General features: G+C 37.5%; 4 protein-coding genes across 8 annotated transcripts in view; all 4 read left to right on the forward strand.

Annotated features, from left to right (window-relative positions):
* Nucleotides 1–7,941: 7,941 nt before the first annotated feature.
* On the forward strand, nt 7,942–9,152 carry LOC145220721 (uncharacterized). Its single transcript, XM_080087961.1, has 2 exons — nt 7,942–8,180; nt 8,323–9,152. Exons 1-2 carry the CDS (start codon nt 8,102–8,104, stop codon nt 9,078–9,080), a joined length of 837 nt encoding a protein of 278 aa, XP_079944087.1. The 5' UTR covers nt 7,942–8,101; the 3' UTR covers nt 9,081–9,152.
* Nucleotides 9,153–9,715: 563 nt separating this feature from the next.
* LOC145220720 (uncharacterized) lies at nt 9,716–10,918 on the forward strand. Its single transcript, XM_080087960.1, has 2 exons — nt 9,716–9,899; nt 10,042–10,918. The coding sequence occupies exons 1-2, from the start codon at nt 9,821–9,823 to the stop codon at nt 10,800–10,802; spliced, it is 840 nt and encodes a 279-aa protein (XP_079944086.1). The 5' UTR covers nt 9,716–9,820; the 3' UTR covers nt 10,803–10,918.
* A 391-nt stretch (nt 10,919–11,309) lies between these two features.
* On the forward strand, nt 11,310–12,965 carry LOC145220732 (uncharacterized). Its single transcript, XM_080087973.1, has 2 exons — nt 11,310–11,478; nt 11,545–12,965. The coding sequence occupies exon 2, from the start codon at nt 11,840–11,842 to the stop codon at nt 12,299–12,301; it is 462 nt and encodes a 153-aa protein (XP_079944099.1). The 5' UTR covers nt 11,310–11,478; nt 11,545–11,839; the 3' UTR covers nt 12,302–12,965.
* Nucleotides 12,966–13,048: 83 nt separating this feature from the next.
* The window catches only part of LOC145220694 (zinc finger SWIM domain-containing protein 8-like), a 29,227-nt gene continuing 18,591 nt past the window's right edge, over nt 13,049–23,684 (forward strand). For 2 of the 5 annotated variants that reach the window (XM_080087924.1, XM_080087927.1), the window contains exons 1-14: nt 13,634–13,750; nt 14,091–14,170; nt 14,622–14,783; nt 15,645–15,798; nt 16,283–16,427; nt 16,738–16,860; nt 17,301–17,490; nt 18,078–18,276; nt 18,733–18,856; nt 19,810–19,950; nt 20,871–20,995; nt 21,366–21,558; nt 22,267–22,447; nt 23,153–23,293. In XM_080087924.1, the coding sequence (XP_079944050.1) occupies nt 14,140–14,170; nt 14,622–14,783; nt 15,645–15,798; nt 16,283–16,427; nt 16,738–16,860; nt 17,301–17,490; nt 18,078–18,276; nt 18,733–18,856; nt 19,810–19,950; nt 20,871–20,995; nt 21,366–21,558; nt 22,267–22,447; nt 23,153–23,293 (1,909 nt within the window). In that variant the 5' untranslated portion in view covers nt 13,634–13,750; nt 14,091–14,139. Of the gene's footprint in view, nt 13,107–13,633; nt 13,751–14,090; nt 14,171–14,621; nt 14,784–15,644; nt 15,799–16,282; nt 16,428–16,737; nt 16,861–17,300; nt 17,491–18,077; nt 18,277–18,732; nt 18,857–19,809; nt 19,951–20,870; nt 20,996–21,365; nt 21,559–22,266; nt 22,448–23,152; nt 23,294–23,684 lie in introns of those variants that run through there. The other 3 variants (XM_080087926.1, XM_080087928.1, XM_080087925.1) reach the window with 2 other exon arrangements.

Below are 23,684 nucleotides of genomic sequence, written 5' to 3' on the forward strand. Positions count from 1 at the left end.
TGTCAAGACTAATTGCGTTTGTCTTGGTGTTTGATAATTTTACAAGGCACATCATGCCATAACTTAGTGCATTGCATTTGCTCTTAAAGAGAATGTTAACTGGACTGGGTAGAACTTGGAAAAAAACATTCTTGACTTAGACAGTTAGATTAGTAATTCAGATAAAAAAAAGTTGCCTTTTCTGAGTATTGCTTGTTTTAAAAGATTATATTGTACAGTTGATGGCACATGTAAGAGTTTGAAAACTTTTACAGGACACAAGCAGCAGATAAGAGAACCTTGTTTTTGATTAACTTGATTTGTTTGGCCAAATTACTTTCATTTTGCAATCTTGACAAAGTTTTGTGAGGTGATTGGCTCCTATCTATGTTTATTAAATTGAAATAAAACTTAAGTGACAAATATATGTTATTAATTTGTGTAAATTTAATGATGGCATTGAAAAGAATCATTTTTTACTCTGTTGATGAAAATAAACAAATAATTATTAAAAGAGAGGTTCAAAAGTTTTAAAGATGTAATGCAACTTTTAATTTAGGGAGTTTTGTTGAAGTTTTGCATTTTTATGCATATTGTCAATATTTTTGTTTCTTGTGTAGATCTGTACACACATGGATGAAAGTGTTGCTACCTGTTTGCATATACCTGATGAATGTTAAAACCATTTCCTCAGTACATGATGAGGAGCTAAACATTTAAGTTCTGTTGGATTTTCCTTATGTTTCCTGTCATACCACAGTAACCACTTGATAGCTTTTCTTAGCCTAGCAACATGCACAGGAAACTCTTTTGGTGAACAACAACTAGCAGTTACTCTGAGTAACTTACTCATAACACAGGAAGTCGGTCAAGAAGTTAGTTATTTGAAGGAAAGTAGCTGAATTTTGTTGCTGTGAAGGCTGTAGTTTTCCTGTTGTTGTGACGAACTTATATTTCTAGAAGATCATAATGCAGTATGTTTATGATGGTGGAAATTCTGGATACTGTGACTACCAGAACTTTGGACTCAAACATCTTCTGTTGAGTGGTTAGTCTCATTCACATTTTTTCAATAATAAACAAATTACAAGTATGCACAAGATTGTTTTTCTTATTCTAAATGACTAAAATTAAAGTTCAAAGCTAAATATTTTACAGTTAAACTATATCAAACTTTGGTTGTGTTAAGTATTACGCATTTCGAGGCCTGTGTTGTGCTCATTTCGCACCTTGCGTTTTAATTACTTGATTCGCATTCTTGTGCTGCTATGCTAATTGATTTAGGTGCTATATAAACCGTGCTTGTTTTCGTATTATTCATTCTATTGATTTGCTCTGATCGAGAATACAACATTGGCGACGAGGATATTTTTCGACTTCACGCAATTGGAAATCTTTACTTCTGACGATGGAAAAGTTTTTCGACTTCATGCAAAAGCAAGTGGAAGTTCAAGAAAGACGTCACCAAGAACAAATGGAAGTTATGATGACGCTACTGAAGAAGACATCCTCCGATGAAAGTTCTTCTTCAGCCCGTATCAGCGCACCCCAGGCGACGCGGAGCTATGGCAGACTATTTGTCTAGGTTTTACACTTTTGTTACGGCTCATGAAGTTCCCGAGACGAGACAAGCGCAAGTTTTTCTGACGAATCAAAGCGGTACTGTTTACAAGCTTCTGGCCAACTTGGCATCGCAGAGTTCTCCACCCAAACAGGTAAATGACTTAAAGATGGAAGAGATTAAATCTTTCATGGATGAGCAGTATGACCCCAAGCGTTTCGTGGTGAGAGAACGATTTAAATTTTGGAGCGAAATGAAGCGTAAGCCGGGAGAATCGATCCAGGAACTTGCAGCGCGCATTCGTCAGGACGCTAGTACCTGCGACTTTCCATCTATTTCCGACCCTTTGGACGAAGCATTAAGGACACGTTTCATCTGTTCTGTTGGCAATGAGGCTGTCTTGAAGGCTGTATTCAAGGTAAAAAGTGACGAACTTTCGTTTTCGCGGGCTATACAGATTGCCACGGAGACGGAAGATGCTGCTCGAGTTGCCAAAGAAACTGTTTTCGGGGCGGAAATGGAACCAAGCTCAAGAGTCGCAAGAACCCGAGGAGTTTAGGTTCCCAGGATACGCGGAAAGAACCGTTGACATGTCATAGGTGCGGGAAACCTGGATATCTCGCAACAACGTGTCGTTTTAAAAACTCCAGGTGTAATTTTTGTAAGTGCAAAGGACATTTGCAAGCAGTATGTCGCAAGAAGATGCAGATTTCGAGCGTGAGATTAGTGGCATCCCTTGATTGCCAGCTCATGCCGAAACTGATTTATACACTGGTGGTCGATTCCAAATCGTTCAACGTAGAACTTGAAACCGCTCCAGGTGGCAATATTTTCTCAACCAAGGTTTGGAAAAGTATTAGACAGCCGAAGCTTGATGCCACAAGCGTTGCTTATCGATCCGCTTCTGGTCATTCTCTTAATATTATTGGTTGCTGTCGTTTAAAGGTCTGCGTTCCAAACTCAAATGCCACCAGCATACTCACATTTTACGTAACGAAGCTCAACAATTTAAATATTGTGGGAAGAGATTCCATTCGTGAATTGAAGATTTCTTTGGACAACATTATGTATGGAACTACTACGTTGTCTCCCAGATCAGTGTCGGTAATTGAATCATCTAAAGATTTCCAAGCAGAATGCAAGAGGATTTGCATGGATTTTCCAAATGTATTTAAAGAAGAATTGGGAACTTTACAAGGTTTCGAATTAGAAGTGCAGTTTATAAAAAATCCAACTCCGGTGTATCACAAGCCAAGACCCGCTCCGTTTGCTCTGCTCGAGGATTTGAATCAAAGTTACGAGGCAGGAATTCGAAACGGTACATGGACGCTTGTGCAATTTAATGATTGGGGAACACCGGTGGTGCCTGTGCGAAAGGCACCATTACCAGGACAAGCATCTGGTAGAGTTAGGGCAGTGCTCTTCAACCTTTTTCCCCGTTGTATACCTTTTACAATTTTTGAGCAACTTTGTATACCCTACACATAGCAATTTATAAATGTGCACAGAAAGCAACAGTCTACCAATAGGTACTTGCCTGGTCGTGTGAATTATTGTTATACAAGGCCAGAAGTACACAACCTGTGGCCGTGAACATGCAAACTGAAATATTTGGATTTGCAAAACTAGTTTGAGGGGATGGGAAAAATATTAACAGCCCAGAAGCCGCATGTTTGAGACTTTTTGTAAGCCTATTATGGGTAAACAATGCGAAAACAGGCACCATTAGCGTCACAATTTAGATGGTGACGTTATAAACAGTAAAGTCTGATCCCTAGACTGTTCTACGTAACAAGCTAGAAATTAAACTGGCTATCAGGCACTGTTAATAAAGATTTCCGATGCGGCCGTCACAGCGGAAAGGTTGTGCACCCCCTGTGCTACGTCCAGGAAATTTAGCATACAAAAGTGTGTAAACGTAAGAAGTTGATTTAATGGCTAGCTTCTTGCTGCACTCTTTCAGCGATTTGGACATGTGGTGTGGTGTTGACTTGTTCTCATGTGGTGTGGTGTTGACGTGTTCTCAATTTTTTGTATTCGCAATCCTTTACTCCAGGAACATTAAAAGTAAAATTTCAGAAAGTACATTGTTCAACCTTAACAGATACTCCAGGTATGTGCTTATTTGCTTCATAATTCACATTATTGACGCAACAATCCCAACCTGACGCAATAATATTTACAACAAGCAGGTCAGTCTCACATAGGTCACCATGCTATGTCTTCCTGCATTTCATAAAAATAGCGACGTTTAGTAACACTGACCTCAGCTGTATTCCCTTCGTATACCTTTCTTCAGTCGTATACCCTATTTTTAATGCGGTATACACTTGGGTATACAGTATACCCGGTTGAAGAGCACTGAGTTAGGGTATGCGGCGATTGCTCGGTGACAGTAAACCCCCAACTGGACACGCATCGCCAGCCACTACCGTTACCAAGTGATTTAATGCAGAAGCTTGGAGGAGGTCACGGGTTCACCAAAATCGATCTGGCCGATGCCTACAACCAGATCAGGCTTGGTCCAGAAAGCCAGAAGAGGTTAGCCCTAGCACACATCGAGGCGCTTTTCTTCAAAATGTTTTACCTTTCGGAATTTCTTCTGCTCCGGGCTATTTCCAAAAGTTAATGAACGACATTACGCACGATTTGCCAGGTGTGGCAGTATTTTTAGATGACATCTTGGTCAGCGGTTCGTCTAAAGAGAACAATTTGCAAAATTTGCGTCGTTTGCTTCAACGTCTTGATGAAAAGGGTCTACGTTGCCGGTTGGAGAAATGCAAATTTGCGCAGAAAAAAGTCGAATACCTAGGGCATGTTCTCACTAAGGATGGTATTGCCAAAGGAAGTAAAGTCGATGATGTCTTAAACATGCCTCCACCAGAAAATGTGTCAAATCTTCGTTCGTTTTTGGGCTCTTACCCCCTGGTTTTTCAACAGTTGCAGAACCGTTATACCGGCTTACGAAGAAAACTGTAACCTGGAATTGGGGAAAGAAAGAGGAAGATGCATTTAAACGTTTAAAACACTTCCTAACGTCGGACAATGTCCTAACCCATTTTGATCCAACCCTGCCGATTGGAATAGCATGCGGTGCATCCAGCGTAGGAATTGGTGCGGTTTTATTTCATCGTCTTGCAGATGGAAGCGAAAGACCAATAGCTAACATATCGAAAACGCTAACTGACTCTCAGAGAAAGTATAGCCAGATCCAAAAAGAGGCTTTAGCTATTGTGTTCGCTATTCGCAAGTTCTTCCAGTATCTGTACGGCCGGAAGTTTATTTTGGTCACTGACCACAAACCTTTGTTGACAATCTTCGGACCAAAGAAGGCTGTTCCAACGCTCGCAGCAAATCGTTTGGCGAGATGGGCGCTACTTCACAACCAATTCAGCTACGATATTGAGTATAGGAAAACCTCCGACATAAATAACGCCGACGCCCTTAGTCGACTACCAGCTGGAAAAGATCCAACTTTTGATGAGGAGGGAACAACCGTAGATTCAGTTACGGTTTGTGCAATCACAACTTTGAGTAGTCAAGTGAAACCCACTGATGCTATGGCTTTTGTAAAGGAAACTGCAAAAGACTGCGTTCTCTCTAAAGTGATGAGATATACACAAGAAGGGTGGCCACATAAAGATTTTGATGTTGGAGATCCCTTGTATCGTTACAGTCAGATTGCGGATTCACTAAGCATTAGCGGCGGATGTTTATTGTACGGCTGTAGATTGGTGATTCCTTCTAAACTTCAACGAGAAGTACTCAAGTTGTTGCACCAAAGTCATTTGGGAATGCAGAGAATGAAGCAACTGGCCAGAACAGCTGTTTACTGGCCAAATATTGACAGAGACATCATGGATATTTGTCACAAATGTCATAGTTGTGCCGAGCATCAAAATGCTCCACCTAAAGCTATATTGCATCCATGGATTCTACCCGAAAAACCTTGGTCTCGGTTACATGTGGATCTTACACAATGTTATGGGTCACAATTGGCTGGTCATGATTGATGCGTATTCCAAGTATCCATGCATCCACGTTACGCAGTCCATTACGGCAAAAGCGACTGCGGATCTTTTAGAGTCTGACTTTTCGCACTTCGGGTATCCCCATACGATAGTAACGGACAACGCTCCGACGTTTACCTCTGATGAATTCAAAACTTACTGCAAGGAAACGGGAATAATTCATCTTACTGGAGCTTCTTATCATGCTGCAACAAATGGCGCAGCTGAACGTCTTGTTCAGACTTTTAAACAGGCTTTGAGAAAGTCTGTACTGCCCCCGAAGCAAGCGATAATCGAATTTCTCATGCAATATCGAAGGACGACGACGAGGAACGGATATTCTCCTAGTCAACTTCTCAATAACCGTCAGATGCGAACAAAGGTGGATATACTTTTTCCTTCACCGCCACACATTGCCCAAGGAAGGTTATCAAGAGAAACGTCACGCCCAAACTCGAAAGAGCATCGTTTTGCACAAAGTTCGTACAAGGTCGGAATGCCGTGCTACGCTTTGTATTACGGACCTAAGCACAATCGTGATCCACGCTGGGTTCCAGCCGTTGTAACACAAGTTCACGGCAGTCGATCGGTCACTGTAAAGGTTATACCTCAGGGACAATTGTGGCGCCGCCACATTGACCAGCTCCGTCCGCGACATGCATCTCCCGAAGATGAAAATCCCGATGAACTTCCAACACCGGTAAATGACGATGCGCATATCGAAGATGAGCATGTGGGAGATAAAAATTCTGGTGATTTACCAGTATCATCCCAGACAACTACCGAGTACGGTCCAGAGAATCCGCGACGGTCTAAGCGACGTCGCAATCCTCCGCAACGTTATTGGTGTTAATGACGTAATATTGTTATTGCGCAGCTTTGTATTTTTGTTGGGGAGGTGTTAAGTATTACGCATTTCGAGGCCTGTGTTGTACTCATTTCGCACCTTGCGTTTTAATTACTTGATTCGCATTCTTGTGCTGCTATGCTAATTGATTTAGGTGCTATATAAACCGTGCTTGTTTTCGTATTATTCATTCTATTGATTTGCTCTGATCGAGAATACAACAGGTTGTGTGTTAGTAGATGGTCTAGTAAAATGTTGGCTCCAATTGTCTCTTTACATATATATTTTTATATATAACTATTCAACAGCTTGTTGAAAATGTAAAACAATAATACAAGCAATGTTTGCATTGTGCTTAGGTTTATCCAATCCCATTCCATGGATAAGAGCTTTCGAATTTACTGGAGTTCTTGTATCGGAATCCATATACAGAAACATCTGTAAGGAAAACTTCTTTGGGCAAAATCATGCCCTATTTACATTGAGGGAAGACATCGAATTTATGCCTGGAGCGTGGGACTACATTAAGTCTGTAACACCATGTAATGGTCTTAGGCTGGAACAGCCAATTAGGTTGACCTGCACACTAGCTTCAATCAAAAACTCTTCTGCAACTATGCGCTTTGAAGCCAAAAATACGACAAACAATCAAGTAATAATCAAGTCTTGTATGTACGCGATACATGTTGATCTTGAACGTCTTAAACGCCCTACGCCTTTACCTGTTCATTTAAAAACCTTTGTTAACAGTTTCAGTATAGATCCTTACAACTGGATGAATGATCCCATAAAAAATGCCCCCTCAAATACTCCTGTGTTCTCTTGGCAAAGAAAAGTGTCAGTTTGCGAAATTGACCACAATGGCCACGCAAACCATTCCATTTTTGTACTTTTTGCGTTGGAATGCCTTGGTGAAGCTGATGCGCAAGAATTTCCGATTTCGCTGGCCGGAAAATTAAGCGAATGTGCGTTAAAAAAACTTTCCTACATGGTCGTAAGTGAAGCTGCTCTTGGTAAATCTCTACGGGTGGAAATGTGGCAAAGCGTAGACACATTGTTTCATTTTATCCTGTCTGTGGATGACAAACACACTTCTTACGTTACATTGTCGTTTTTTAACTGAGCTTAAAAAGTGTGCTGTGGAAGAGTTGCAAATATTCCGTTTTACGTTTACCTATTCGTTGGAGATACTAATTGTGACCAATTTATCGGGACATGGTAGATCTAATATATCGTAATACTTGCTTAGTGTGTCGTGCTTGTTTTTATCTAAGATTCTGTTTGAAATATTGCTTTTATTGAATGAAAAGTTCCTTGGCGTCGATTACCATATATATTACACAGTTTCTGCACTTCACTGCGTTGACAAACCGAAACGTTCGAAAATGCAATAAGTTCTTTGAAACTAACTGTAGCAGCTTGTCTGACAAAGTGTAAAATTGTACAAGGCGTTGTATATTGCAGATTTGATTTGTGATTAAAATCACGTTTTTCTTCTAGATGCTGGTGGATCCTGGTGTATATTGAGTCATTGGGTATCAAAGAATATTTTAGCTAAAAGCTCATAACATGAAATTTTTTGAGGGGAAATGAATGATAGCACTCTTCAAGAAGGCTTGTGTTGTTACCCGTAAAACGTCTGTTAGTTTTGTTTAGAGTTATAGACACTTGTTTGGCATCTAGTACATCTCAAGCTTGTGCATAATGGAGGTTTCGACAGAAAGTCCTAATACAGAGTGTATTCAATTGAACAACCTTGGATTTCACCGGTTTTTTAATCACGGTAAAACTTTTCGATTTTTTGTGCAACAATAAAAAATAGAGACATTTTTGGCAACAATATTAGCTATTTTAAATCTAGCTTTCTCACATTGAATTGTTGTATTAGTAATTGTGACATATTTTTTGTTTTTCTTTTACGACAGGTTTTTGCAATCCAATGCCGTGGATGAAAGCGATTCAGTTTACATGGTCGCTGCTTTCCTTAAAATTGTTTTATAAATCCGGCCTTAAGGTAACGACAGATGTCGGGATGTTTGCTATTCGGGAAGAAATTCAGTTTATGCCCAGTGTGGTCGACTACATAAAATACATGACATCATGCACTAAACCCAAAGTTCAGAAACCTGTTAAAATGTTTTTTACTGCTGCATCCGTTGGAAAAACATCCACGGTCTTTCACGTCGATGCTTTAGATTCAGTAGACAAGAAAATCTTGTTTAAATCTGCTTTGGCTATGGTATCGGTGGACAGAAACACTCGGAGACCGAGAGCTATTCCAGCCACGTATAAAAGTATGGTAAACAGTCAAAAAATTCCTCCGTTTCAATGGACAGATTTGCCTTTAAGATCTATTCCTACCGATGCAGCCTCGTTTTCGTGGAAAGGAAGAGTGATGATTACCGACACAGATGCAAATGGCCACGCAAATCATTTGCTTTTTGTGCTTCTGCCGTTGGAATGTATTAGTCAGGCAATGGCACATGGCTTTTCGACTACTTTGGACAAAAGTTTAAGTCAGTGTATTGTAAAAAACATCTCATATCTTATAGTTGGCGAGGTGACCTTGGGCAAAATAATAAAAACTCAAATGTGGCAAACCAATGATGGTTTGTTTCATTTTATTCTGTCAGTTAATGACAAACATGCCGCCTATGTTACTCTATCGTTTTTTGAAGTCTAGAAAAATTTAAAATATGTTTTTTGCTTGTTTTCATTGCACGTACTCAAATTATATTATATAGTGCATGTAAAAAAGCTGCTCTTATTTTCCGACCATACTTGGATTACTGTTTATTAATTGGAATAAAAACATGAATTTATCAACGATGTCATGGGATTGCATGCGTCTTCAAGCTATGACGACACAAAAATAAAATGTTGCTCTTTTGGCTAATGTACCGACGTTTTAACGTCCTATTCAGGTCGCGTTCACCGCAGGGTAATAACACTTCAAAAGTAAAATCCGAAATCGACAAACCTGAAAATGCTTTAGTTTATAGGCCTATACGCCTGGCAGCAACAGTTTATAAATACTATATATTGGGAATTTCCCTACAAGGACTTGCGACCATGTATCAAATGTTACAGGTTGGCTCAATTTTGTATGAGTTAATTGCATTTATTTGGTCCCTAAAGGGTTTAAAGGGGGAAATTTTTTTAATACCACGGTTTATACACATTAAGGACTACAATGTATATTTTTCCAGTGCTGGTGGATCCTGTTGCATATTCACTTGTTGGTTATCAAAGTTTATCTTAGCTATATAGCCTAGCTCATAACATGAATTTTTGAAGGGAAATGAGTGATAGCACTCTTCAAGAAAGCTTATGCTGTTTTACCCGTAAAACGTCTGTTAGTTTTTGTTTAGAGTTATACACGCTTCTTTGCAATCTAGTATATCTCAAGCTTGTACATATAAAATGGAGGTTTCGACAGAAAGTCCTAACACCGAGTGCATCCAGTTGAACAACCTTGGATTTCACCGGTTTTTTAATCACGGTAAGACTTTTCAATATTTTTTGCAACAATAAAAAAGAGACATTTATTAGCAACAATATTTAGCTATTTTAAAACTAGCTTTTATGCATTGAATCGTTATATTAGCAAATGTGACACATTTTTTGTTTATCTTTTACGACAGGTTTTTGCAATCCAATGCCTTGGGTGAAAGCGATTCAGTTTACATGGTCGCTGCTCTTCTTAAAATTGATAAAGAAGGTCGGGCATAAGGTAACGACGGATGTTGGATTGTTTACTATTCGGGAAGAAATTCAGTTTATGCCCAGTGTGGTCGACTACATAAAATACATGACATCATGCACCCAACCCAAAGTACAAAAACCTGTTAAAATGTTTTTTACTGCTGCATCCGTGGGAAAAACATCCTCCATTTTTCACGTCGATGCTTTAGATTCAAGAGACAAGAAAATCTTGTTTAAATCTGGTATGGCAGTGGTATCGGTGGACAGAAACACTCGGAGACCTACACCTTTGCCCGCCACCTTCAAAACTATGGTAAACAGTCAAAAAACACCTCCTTTTCAATGGACAGATTTGCCTTTAAAATCTATTCCTACCGATGCAGCCACGTTTTCGTGGAATGGAAGAGTGATGATTACCGACACTGATGCAAATGGCCATGCAAATCATTCTCTATTTGTGCTTCTGCCGTTGGAATGTGTTAGTCGAGCAATGGCACATGGTTTTTCGACTACTTTGGACAAAAATTTTACTCAGTGTATTGTAAAAAAGATCTCATTTCTTATAGTTAGCGAGGTGACCTTGGGCCAAACAATAAAAACTCAAATGTGGCAAACCAATGATGGTTTGTTTCATTTTATTCTGTCAGTTAATGACAAACATGCCGCCTATGTTACTCTATCGTTTTTTTTGAAGTCTTGAAACGATTTAAAAAACGTCTTTGTTTTGCTTGTTTTTTGCACGTCATACTCGAATTACATTGTTGTGCATGCAAAAAATGCTCTTATTTTGTGACTATAGTTGGATTACTGTTTATTATTTGGTGTAAAAACATGAATTGATCACTGATGTCATGGGATTGACTGCGTCTTCAAGCTATGACGACACAAAAACTAAACATTGCTCATCTGGCCAATGTACCGACGTTTTAACGTCCTATTCAGGTCGCGTTCACCGCAGGGTAATAACACTTCAAAAGTAAAATCCGAAATGGACAAACCAAAAGGGCTTTAGTAGTTTAAACAGTTTAAATTAGTTTGTATGCCTTGCAGCAACAGTTTATAAATACGATATAATTGCATATTTGGGAATTTCCCTACAAGGACTTGCGAGCTTGCGAGTGCGACCAAGTAGCATGTTACAGGTTGACTTAATTTTGTATTAAGTTGCTCTTATTTTGTTCCACAGGCTTTAAAGGGGAAGATTGTTTGATGTGATGGTATATAGCTTCTAATAAGTATATTATGTATGTTTACAGCGGAATAACAAACATGTGCTAACGGAAAACTTTGGAGAAATATGAATATAGTTTACAAGGGCAAAAACAAAGCATATATGCAGTTGGAGCATGCGGAAATACATCCATCGGCAACAAGAGGTAAGGAAATTGTACCGAAAAAACTCAATCTGCCTAATGAATGTGTAATGTTCTTTTTGTTTCAAGGATTTCATATCTTTCCATGGATGAAACACAATGAACTCTGTCGCTTATTATGTACAGAAAAAGTTTTTCAAATGATTTGTGGGGAGCTTGCCATTAACGCTGAAAGAACACTATTTGTGGTTAGAATGGACTTTGAGTTTTTGACGAATTTTTTTACATACATGGAAGAAATATATTCAAACAGTGGACCAAAATTATTTAGGCCTATTGGAATGTATTACACATTAGCCCAGTCAAAAATACTTCTGCTGTATGTCATATTGAAGTTGTTGATATTTTAACAAACAGAACCCTAATGAAATCTAGTACAATACTTGTAATGGTTGATCGGTTGTCTCGAAGACCAATTCCCTACCCTGAAAAATTTAAAACATTTGTAAATAATTATCCAATCATTGAACACCACTGGAGCGGAGGGCCATTAAAAAGTATTCCATTAAGTGTTAATGTTTTTTCATGGCAAAGGCGTTTAACTTGTCTTGAAACAGATTTGAATAAACATGCCAATAACTCTGTTTACCTTCTTTTGCCATTGGAATGTTTACAAGTAGCCTTTGATGAAGGATTTTCAACACACTTGGAAATGACAAAGAATATGATCAAAAAGTGTGATCTTTTGATTGTAAATGAATCAAAATTATCTGATATGATCACAGTTAAAATGTGGCCTGGTGAGTCTGGATATTTCAATTTTATTTTGTCAGTTGGTGACAAACATGTTGCTTATGTAAACATGTTATTCGTTTCTTGCCCTTAATTATTTTGCCCGTAATTTTTTTGTGACAGCATGCAATGTACAAATGTATTTGTTAATAGACTGTGTGTTAACTGTTTACCCAGTGCAATGTGTTGAAACCTCACTTGTTGAAACCTCACTTTTCACTTTATCCAACTTTTTTGTGCTTGGATTTATTTGTGATCTATTTAATTTAAGGATTTTTTGAAACATTGCAATTGTTTTAATTCATGTTGATAAAGTGCTTTCATAAAGTTGTGCCTGATTAACTTTTTTAAATGTATCTTTTATCATTACACTTTTCTTACTTCTTAAAGAATTTAAAGTTGTTGGAAATGGATACCCCAAAAATCACTTTCTGAAATTTTAATTGCAATGAATCTCTTTTTCACTAAATATATACCATTTAAGTGCAAAAGTTCAAGTAAGTGTGTATTAGTATCCAATAATTTGATAGCTCATAGAACAAAAAACAACAGATTAAAAAAGAGAAACTTAAAAATCGATTCGATTGACTACACATTATTTGAAATCTATACACCTCAAAAACTTTTTCTGATGTATACATATTTAAATTTTTGTGCTGTACCTAATTTTTTTACACTGAGGAGCAACCAGTGCTCTATGGATCAACAGGTGTCAAATTTTGTTACCCCTTTTAAGACAATAAAAAAATTGGCACGAGTTGGTACGGATTATTAACTTACCGAACGCATCCGAAAAGTTCCGATTACTCAGCTGCTTCGTCAAACAATGAATAAAAGAAAAAAATGGACGTAGCTCAGCGGCTGCTGCGCCAACAGTTTAGTGACGTACAAAGAATTAGGTGAGCAAAGCGACCAGTCAGCTGCCTTGAAATTCATGGCCGGCGTAGAGTAGATAACAAAGGGAAATGTCATTGCCGGTTTGCCGTGTCAATACTTAATGGCAAAGGCTGTATCAAACTATTTTGAAGTAAACCGCTGTCTGATATTGTTTTATTATGTAGTAGACCTTTAAAAGTTAATATTTCGAAAGTTTAAATCGTTTTTTTGCGATGCCATTTTTGTTCGTTTTTATTAAAAAATGTAGTTAGTTATTGAAATTGGTAAACTTGTGTCTGTTTGATGTTTATTGAACACTAAATTTAAATTATCAATGTTTTCAAGTAAACTGAAGTTTGTAAAGTAAAGTGTCAGTTTATGAATTTTAACCAATTCAAACCAAAATGTATTACAGCCAGAAATTAGTAATGTATTACACCTGAGCTTGTAAACAATGTTTAAACAAGGAAATTATGTTAACTTGAAGTTGGGATTAAATTTTACTTTTAGTCTATCATATGAAACAAATTGGTTAACTTTAAGCCAAGAATTATTTCTACATTTGTAGGTTTTGTTGTTAATTTCATTGCATAATTTCAAATTTTTAAAGCGAATTGGAAACATCAAATTACTATTATTAACCTGAGCATTGTGCTCATTTTAAAGGGTAGGTTTAAAAAAGTGACTGTAGTTTCAAAGTGTCAAATGTTACAGCTTACTATTTGGTCAAGTCTAAATGTGTAACTCCCTCATTAAGATTAACTAAAACTAGCTGCTTAATATGTTCTTTGGTAGAAAACATATAATTTAAAAATGTAAATTTAAAAAATTCTGTGTCCAGTTTAATATATACTGAAGCATAAATCGAGAATTTTAAACGCTCTTGTAGACTGTTAAAAAGTGACATAGGGTTTACTTTAAACAAAAACAGCTGAAATTTCTAGCCATAGACCATGTCCTTGTTAAACTTTTGTCAAACGAAAGTTTAACATTTGCAGTTTTTTTAGGCTCATGTGAAGGATCTCCAGTTAATGTGCAAAACCTTGATTATCTTAGATGATGGCAAACTGGGAACCGAATCCAGAAGGTAGGCAGATTTCTCGTTCCTGGCATGCCAAGAAATGGAAATAATTTGCAGAACCATTTGTTAAAATACTAAATGTGTCATTTTGTAGTATGTAGTTTGTGACATTTGTATGGCATTGAACAGTAGTTTAACACCAAGTCAGATCTTTTACCCTGTGCTATAACCAATGGTGGGATTCAGTCAGTTTGCACCGGTTCTATAGAACTGTCTCACGAAATTTTATGAGATCAGCAAACGGGTTAGCATTACTGGTTACTGTCAATGGACTTTTTGTAACAAAAACCGCTGAAAAATATGACTTTTGTGACAGAACCGGCTGACAAAAAACCCCACCACTGTCTATAACCACTCGTTAGTTTGCTCTTATATGCGTCTTAGTAGTTTGTTTAGTGCCAGCATTTTGTGTAATATAAAATTAAATAACAAATACATTTATTGCAAAACCTTTTAGCAGTTGCTGGAGAGGAGGGTTTCTCATTCGAAGACAGCGACCGTTTTGATGAGGAGTCCTTGTGTTCATGGATGAGTGAACCTGAAAGCGTGTGCACAAACTGGAGAGGATGGAGAAAGCAGAACACATCTCTTGTTCTTACTGGTGCAAGCAACCCTGAAGGTAGCTACCAACCATAACTATCAAACAAACAGATTGTAGCTTCATCCTTAATGATTCTGCTCTCATGTTATCATTAATGGATATAAATTCCACTTTTTCCGCTTACTTAATAATATCGGATGTCATGTTTTATTGTCCATTTTTGATCGGTATTAGTATATCTTCTTTTCACAAGAAAAAAGTTGAATAAACAAAGTAATTTCTTTACTTAAGATAAATTTTTGATTTTGTGTGAAACAGCAAAAAATGCCATCCATGACCAATGTGGACAAACCTTTTAATGTATGTCTCATATAAGACTGCACAGTAGGATTTAGTAACTTGAAATCCGGTATGGTAGTTAACAAACAATCCCCTTGTGCAATTGGATCTGGCAATTTGATGACATCAGAAAGGCAGTGGTATGGTAGTGTTGGCATTGTTTGCGTTGGCCAGAGGATATGACCTCACACCCTTCCTGGCAGATTTACCTGCTTGTCTGCTGGAAATGATTATAAACGCCTTTTGTTAAGTGGGGAAATTTTCTGGCTACCGGGTTTAAAAGACCAGTTTCCTGTGCTATTGGCCTTTGGGTGTGAAAACCTTGGTCCTTTAAAGCTTAAATCCAACTTTGCAGTAAATTAACTATTTATTTGACCAATTTATAAAGCACTAATTGGTTTCATAATCAAATACGTATTTTAGTTGTCGGTACAACAGTAAACCTTTGCTTATACACAATTAATGTGTTGATCTAAGTTCATATATTGTGCATGCTAGTTAAGCATACCCACTTAACTGTATTACTTTCATACTTTGCTTTACCTGACAAAGGCAATTTTTGTTTGTTAAATATATATTCTTAATTCACTGTTTTTGTAGTTGGCCAAGTGACTCCATTAATGGAACTATGTGCACAAGCTGTGGCTTTGCACATCCCATTTGAGCAAGTGGAAAAGATGTTTTCGCCGGTGCCAGAGAATGTACAGCTTCGTATTGCTTATTGGAGCTTCCCTGATAACGAGGAAGACATCAGGTTATTCATTACTGCATGTTTGGTTGTTCCTTGTGCTAATTTCCACATTGGCAGGAAAACTTGATCGGGTTACAATATGCAGCACTTCATTCAAACCAAATCTTATTCACTATTTATAAAGTTACTGATACAAAGATTACCACTTTTAATGTGCTTTGATTTGTTTGTTATCAAGTTGTCCAGTCACTGTAAAAAAATGTTTAACAAAACTATCTAATTTTTGGTCTTCAACTACAGAAAGGTGTTTCCATGTAATTTCTGCCCCCATATAAATAGGACATAGATTCTAATTTCCAATTACTGACAAACATAAATAACATACATATAAATATGTGTTGTTGTTTCTGGAAATATTTCAAAAGCTACTTTTTTGCTCAACAGATATACGTACAACTACAACTGTTATTTTGGCCTTTAACAACCAAAACATAATTTTGATTAAGTCAAAACGTCAAGATAAATCAAATCTTGTATGATCTTGCAGACTGTATTCCTGCCTTGCAAATGGCAGCCCTGATGAGTTTCAGCGAGGGGAACATCTGGTTCGAGCGCGATGTGTGCGCAATGTTCTACAAATTGGTTTTCATCTCTGTGCCAATGTCACACCGCCGTCAAATGCCATCAACAAGGTAAATGTTCAGGATATTGTTGGATGGGAAGTGTTAGTTGTGTGTAAAGTTTTTGATGCCAAAGCTTACTAAACAGTAAACATTATATGAAGTTGGTTACTAATGACACATCAAGGTGCAACACATGGTATGGAAAGTTAAAAAAGCGTTTTAAACAAAATGTTTTTTGCTTTACCATTAGTTAAGCAAATTGACAAATATAAACTCTTTCGAGAGTTAAACTACATTTTTACAGGATAACTAAAATTCTGAGGCTTTTTTAACACAAACATCATTATGCTGAACTGTTAATTACATGTGCAAATTTCAGAACACTTGCTCAGTGGCTGTAACCTTCGATCGATGTCGAATTACATCTTGTAGCTGCAACTGTGGCTCCAGTGCTAAGTGGTGTGCCCATGTTGTTGCTCTTTGTCTAGTCAGGATACAGCAGGTAGGCTTTGCTTGTGTGAAGCTCAAAAACAGTTACAACTGAAATTTATTTTGGTTGTTCAAACTGCATAGAAGGAGCTTAAAAATGTGTAATTTCTGTATTTGGATAAAACTTGATCTAAACTTTGAAGCTGTCTAAATGTACAGTCAAGGCAGGGTAAATTTATAAAGGGTTTTTAATGCAATGACTCTAAATATACTTGTAGGCTCCCTTCCCTGAAGATGACTCATTTGCGCTTGTCTGTTTTTTCCTTTTCTTTTCTGACTAGTGCCTGCATTTTTCTCAGTTTAAAAAGAGTTGTTGAAACCCACTCAAAAACATGCACATGTAAACTGGTTTCAATTGCAAGTGATAAACTTATCATTGTACAAAGGCTAATAGAAGAATTCAATTTCTGTAATTCCTTCTGCTACAATTCTCACACACGTTTTTTTATGCAGCCTGTCTCAGTAACACTTCGTGCTCCGGTTTCGGAATCTCTTTCTCGACTTCGGCGTGAACAACTTCAGAAGTTTGCACAATACCTGATCAGTGAATTGCCGCAACAGATTTTGCCAACAGCTCAACGTCTTTTAGATGAACTGTTGTCATCTCAGTCAACAGAAATCAACACCCTTTCTGGGGCACCAGGTTGGTTATCTGTAATAAGTATAAGTTAAGTGCAGCAAGGATAAAAATATTATTAAACTGAGTAAGTATGTGAATGAAATTTTTATCAACTGATTCTGTATCCTTGGGAGCCTGTTTCCTTTTTTAGAATTTTCAGATTAGAGTTTATAATGGGGATGGGCCGAGCCATGGAGTAAGCAGTACCGAGCATTGCTGTTTTTGATGCTCTGTGCTCGGCTATTGCACAAACTGATCCGAGCATTACATTTGCATATCCATTGAAAGGGTATCCAAGAACAAAAATGACTGTTTTATTGAATGTGGTAGATGGTAGAAAAAAGCGTACTTCTGTGGCATGTACAGCTTAATACACTGCTGGCAATGTAAGGGACCTTGGAAAGCTACAAAACTAACATGTAAATTAGCAATAGTTGTTACAACACAATGTACTGAGCACGCTCGGTGCTCACGCAAACAGAATGTTTGCAGTTTTGTCCCATCCCTAGCCTAGTATATAAATGCCATTTTCTATTTTATTGATCTGTCCACAAAAACCCTACATTTGACATTGCTAGCACTTGCTACAATCAAATAATTTTTTATTGCAGATCCAACAGCTGGTCCAAGCATGTCTGACAGGAGTCTTTGGTATCTTGATGAAAGCGCTTTGAACGACAACATAAAAAAGACACTGGTCAAGTTCTGTGGTCCATCACCAATTGTTTACAGTGATGTAAACTCTCTCTATCTTTCCTCCACTGAACCACCTGCAGCAGCAGAGTACTCAAGCCTCTTAAGACCACTTAGGTATGAATTCCAACTATGTAATAAAATTCAGTGATTTGAAATTTTAGTGATATATTATAATCTATGTTTTTGCACATTTTATGCATTTGAATGTAGTTTGCAATCTGGGATTTATGTATGAATTTTAAGAAAGTAGTTTTTGTTTTTTGTATTTAGCGTTTTTGTATTTGGTTTGAATTTTTAGACAAATCAATCCAGTTAGAAAAATAGAAACACTATGGTACACTATAGATTACGAATGCGAGCTTACTATCTGCCCTTATTTGTACACAAACTTGTGACTGGAAACTATGTGCAAGCATTAGAAATGGCAACTATCATTTGTAATGTGAGGTTTTTACAGTCAAACATCTTTGTAACAGTTTCAAACATTGTAGTTTTTCCTGACTCGGCTTCACAGCAAGACTCCTACCACCCCTAGGGGCTTTGACTAACATTTTTGGTTGCATTTTACAGGGGGAGAGAGCCTGAAGGGATTTGGAACTTGCTGAGTATTGTCAGGGAAATGCTGAAACGTCGAGATTCTAATGCAATACCACTACTGGATATTGTCACTGAGCAATGCCTTACATTTGAACAAGTAAGCTTTAGCAGTTTTCAGTTAAGCTGTTTAGATAATGATGATTGTGGCTGCATAAAGTAAACCTCTGCCAATCCTGTCCCATTCCGACCAAAAAATTTGTTAGGATTAGGCGCAAACCTAGATTAGCCGATGTCAGTTAGTTAAAGTGTTACCATTGGGACTGTTATTATGGTTACAAATTTTTTAACCTCATTTTTTAATTTGGGCGAAGATCTGGATTAAACAAATCCAGTTTTAACCGAGGTTAACTGTATGTTTAAATCACACCTTTTTAATCTGTGAATCATATTTCCAACAATGTGTTCACTTGCTGTATATCAGTTAAAACACAGAAGCAAAAAAAGTCTAGATAACTCCTAGAAGGTGAATTAAATCGCAAACCTTACATTAATAGCCATTGAATAAATGCCAAATTTTGCTGTTTTACTTTTAAAGTTAACAGTTCATTTTTTAAACGTGGTTTACACAAAGTTTGTAATGGACATCTTGAGTTAAATCTACTGCATATTGCATACTCCTATTGTTTTGGTTGTTATGTTTAAGCAGAAGTAACCGGCTTAGTGATTCATAATGCTAATATCCTGTTTCAATACAGGAGAAGCACGCCTTTACACTAACAGATTATAAACAAGAAGTTTAGCTCTAGAACATGTTACACCTTACAAAAATATTAACTTTGCAAAACTGAGCCACATGTATTGACCATTGATTAGTTCCTACCTATTGCGCCATTTTTTTTGCAAATGCAAAGTGACAGTTTTTGAAGACAAGAAATATGTATTGAAATTGTGGTACATATTTAAAGGTCTTGCCTTTTTGTTTTATTACCTTTTGAATAGGTCCTTTCTTCTATATACTTAACTAAAAGTGACATGCCTCGTAAAACTTATGTTTTATCTAAGGCCTAGCTTAGACTCTAAACAAATATTTACACTATTATTTTCCACCAGGTGGCAGTATGGTGGTACAACACACGTACGTCATCAGCTTACTTGCAGTGCGGCAGCTGGGGTCATTCCAGTTCACACCGTCCTTCCAATAACATCAGTTCGGAAATTGCTCAACATGCCGCAGCTAGCATGTGTGACGAGGTAACAAACGAAGCGTTTATCTCAGTGGTTCTTAAGCATTTCGTTATTGTTAACACGAAGAATAAGGACTTTGATTTTACTTCCTTTCACAAAACTAAACCGTTTGGAGGCGTAATTATTAGAGATGTACCGAATATTCGGTTTGCCGGATTTATTCGGCCGAATCGGTCATTTTTGCAAAGATTCGGTTTCGGCCGAATAATTTGTTGCGATTCGGCCGAAACCGAATCTTTTACGAACACCAATTTAAAGCGTTAAACGTGTCTTTTCTGCTTAAGGTACCACGCAAATCTTTCAAAAGCCCAAACATAACGAAAATCGCGTCAATTTTTATCTTTTTCAACACATTATCGGTTTCCCACTGTTGTCAAAAAATAAGCAACTTATTGGCAGGTTGCCAATCATGCTTGAGGCAATTTTAAACCCCACATAACTGAAATGAGGACGAAACACAACTATTCTGCACTAATTGCCTGGTAGATAAACATTTTTTCATGTCAAACGCGTAGCGTACGACTTCGCGTGACGTCATAAATGATTCGGTTGATTCGGCCGAATTTATTCGGCAAAACCGCCGAATATTCGGTTTCGGCCGAATCGAAATTTCGCCGATTCGGTACATCACTAGTAATTATGTGCAGGCATTATTCGTTCAATCTAGAACTCGTCTATGGGTGTTGGAAAAAGCACAAAATAGTCAATTGGCGGTGCAACCATACATAGAACACACTATTTTGCTCTACTAACAATGCTATTGGTCACATTAAATTTTATTCATGTGCAAATACCTCAAAAATGTAAAAATATTTGTTGCTCAAATGAAGGTGTAACCTTCAAAGTTATGTTGCAGCAAGTATATGTCTGCAATAGCGAGGCGATTTCGTAAGCTTTTCGTAAAACTTCGCTTTGTTTATGTATAGATTGTTGCGTTATGGAGACTTGTTATCCTTGACCCGAGTGGTAATAGAAGCGGAAGGAAAAAGGAACTCAAATCCCGTCTCCAATATTTCCATGAAAAGACCCTGGAAATTATTAAACGTGGAAAGTAAGTAGTGACGTACATTTTCACTTTCTATACCAGTTTGATTTTTTATGAGAAACTTTGTTCTATCAAGCTTTTCACGTCTATTTGGCCCATTATATTTTTTGACCTTATTTCATGTTATGGTACATTTTAAAAACAATAATAGCCTAATGGTTGTCTATGTTCTTTGAAACACTATACACGGATCTGTGCATAAGTTAAATTAGAAAAATCACTGATTATGGCATTAGCATTTGCCGAAACCTTTGAATAATAAAACATATCGTTTTTACCTCTATTTGGGCCGTTATTTTCCTCAATACATTTTGGAAGTCTGATGGCAATAAAACGCTACATGCGATTAACCGGATTCGCCTTCATTTGTTCTCAGGTACAAAGAAAGTCATCTGCTGGCGTTCGCTGGTTTCAAACCCGCAATTGATGCTTGTCTTTTTGACTGGGACGAGACTGAGATCGTCCAATGCACTCACATTATACGAAAAACTAAACAGACAAAACTTGCCAGCAGAAGTGGCAGCTCGAAAACTCGCGATGACGACACCGGTAACCGTGACAACCATCACGTGAGTGTGTTGGAAATTGGATTGCGTCATAAAATATTGCTTTTAATGAAACACTTTTTCTTGTTTCACTGGGAAGGGAAAATATTTTCAAAGTAATAGAATCAGTCCATGAATTTACGTGGAATATATATATGTTCCGTAACTGGCATCTTTAGTTCTATAAAAGCACAGGATAAAGCATACTAAATGATAAATAATTGTTTGTTTGTTTGGTTTTTGTCAATGAAACTAAGGGAGATTAAAACTCTGATTTAATTGTAATTATTGGCTTCCTAAGACCACATTGCTTTGTTTACGTGTTGTTATAAATACGTATGTTTGTTATGACGTTAACTTTACTCTCTAAGTCTAATACCTTAACCAGTATTGCTCAAATGACTTTTATTAGTGACTTATCAAGATTATATAACCAAGTATTGCTCATCCGGCAGTTTTATTGTAAACAATCGACGTTTCGACGTCCTATACAAGACGTCTTCATCAGGATAATGACATAACTTGCAGGACAAACTTCTTATAAAGCGACAAAATGCAAAACATACACACGTAAAACAGCGATAACAAGATCGCACAGCTGCAAACTCGCTCCAGCGTAGAGATAAAACAAGCTCAGTGTTGTAAAAGCGGCCGATAATTTAACAGGATTATGTTTTTATTTTGTCATAAGCATTGTTTTATATATTCTCACATGCACACAAACTTTTTTAGAGCAACCTCGGATCTTGCTTTTACGAATCGGCGGCCTCGGACAGTCGCACAAGCGGCACCGTGAAAAAGAAGGGTCGGCCCTCGCAGGCGTACAGACTTGCCTTAACACGGAAACACACGGACGCCGGAAGCGCCAGTGATGACTCGTGCATAGAACGTGATATTGAAAATCTCCATTTAGGTGCGTGTTGCTTGGTGTTGCTGTTTGGCCTTAAGGTTTAGGTGGATTGTGTTTATCGAGTAATAGGTTTTCTAGACAAGTGATTTACTATTTTACTCTCCTGCACTCTTTGGAAAATATGCTACTGTTTTTTTGCACTCCTGTAATTGTAACAATTACCTAACTGTTTAGTGGGCTTGCGGAGACGGGTAAATCGTAAGGTGAAGAAATACGCAAATGTGTAGTGACAGTTTTGCCTCATTTTTGGTGATCACCCTACGGTACTCGTTCATTGCTTTGTCTGCTGTGGTGCACCCCTACTGTTAAAGAGCGCTGTTCTGGACTGTTTTGAAGCAGTGGAAACAGTGTGTGATTTAAAATAAGAAAATGTTTAAAATTATAGGCTTTGTGACCGATCCAGGCGCTAAAACATACGCATCATTGCTTTTTACCTACAAACAGGTATAAGCTGCCTCTGGCTATTAAAGAATACGTTCTTTACGTTTTAACAACAACTATCATAAGGTTGAATCATTCTATTTGAATTGTTTTTCAACAGCGTCCTTGCAATTTGTGTTTACATATATGTATGATATATATCATAAACATGATCGATTATAAACAGAACATTCCCTACTTCTTTTTTAAAGTTTCATTTCGGCACTAAGATTTTATTTGTATGTGTAACTTTCTTTGCATACCCTTTACAATAAATTGTTTCGCCAGGTAATGAAAGATGGGAGGTGGCTGAATCTCCATTAGATTTTACATCAGATGACGGATCATCCGGCTGCTCTCCCGTACAATTTACTCTCTCCTCATCCGACGACAACGAGCAGCTAAATACAAGCAGCGCTTCCATATTAGGTGCTGTTTGCCCCAAAGCTGTATAGTAGAGATTAGGTTAGGAACAATATACACGGCATTGAAAGTAGGTGAATCAAAAGCAAAACTGCCAGAGCTTGTTCAGTATAGACATTTTATTACAGACCGTGGACGGATAATAACAACAGAGAAGGCCTACATTTCTGCAAATTCATTCACTACTTACTCTTTATTATGTTATAACGCTACTTGCTACTGAGTTGTAAACGGACTCCTGAAAGTACAAGCCCAAAACCCGGCCCAAATCCTTAAAAAAACAAGCCTAAGTTTGGCCCGATAGTTAGATTTGCCAAGATTTAATACAACACTTGCTTGGCCAAATATGAAGTCAGGCCCGAATCAAATCCGTCTTATTAAAACTTATCTAGATTCA

The sequence above is a fragment of the Phallusia mammillata genome, chromosome 3 (genome assembly GCF_965637545.1).
Source record: "Phallusia mammillata chromosome 3, kaPhaMamm4.hap1.1, whole genome shotgun sequence".
Taxonomy (NCBI): Eukaryota; Metazoa; Chordata; class Ascidiacea; order Phlebobranchia; family Ascidiidae; genus Phallusia; species Phallusia mammillata.

Excerpts from the sequence above, each read along its gene's own strand:
- LOC145220721 (XM_080087961.1), top strand. The coding sequence starts at position 8,102 with ATGGAGGTTTCGACAGAAAGTCCTAATACAGAGTGTATTCAATTGAAC. Across the intron at positions 8,181-8,322 it reads TCACCGGTTTTTTAATCACG|GTTTTTGCAATCCAATGCCG; the intron begins GTAAAACTTTTC and ends CTTTTACGACAG.
- LOC145220720 (XM_080087960.1), top strand. The coding sequence starts at position 9,821 with ATGGAGGTTTCGACAGAAAGTCCTAACACCGAGTGCATCCAGTTGAAC. Across the intron at positions 9,900-10,041 it reads TCACCGGTTTTTTAATCACG|GTTTTTGCAATCCAATGCCT; the intron begins GTAAGACTTTTC and ends CTTTTACGACAG.
- LOC145220732 (XM_080087973.1), top strand. The coding sequence starts at position 11,840 with ATGAAATCTAGTACAATACTTGTAATGGTTGATCGGTTGTCTCGAAGA.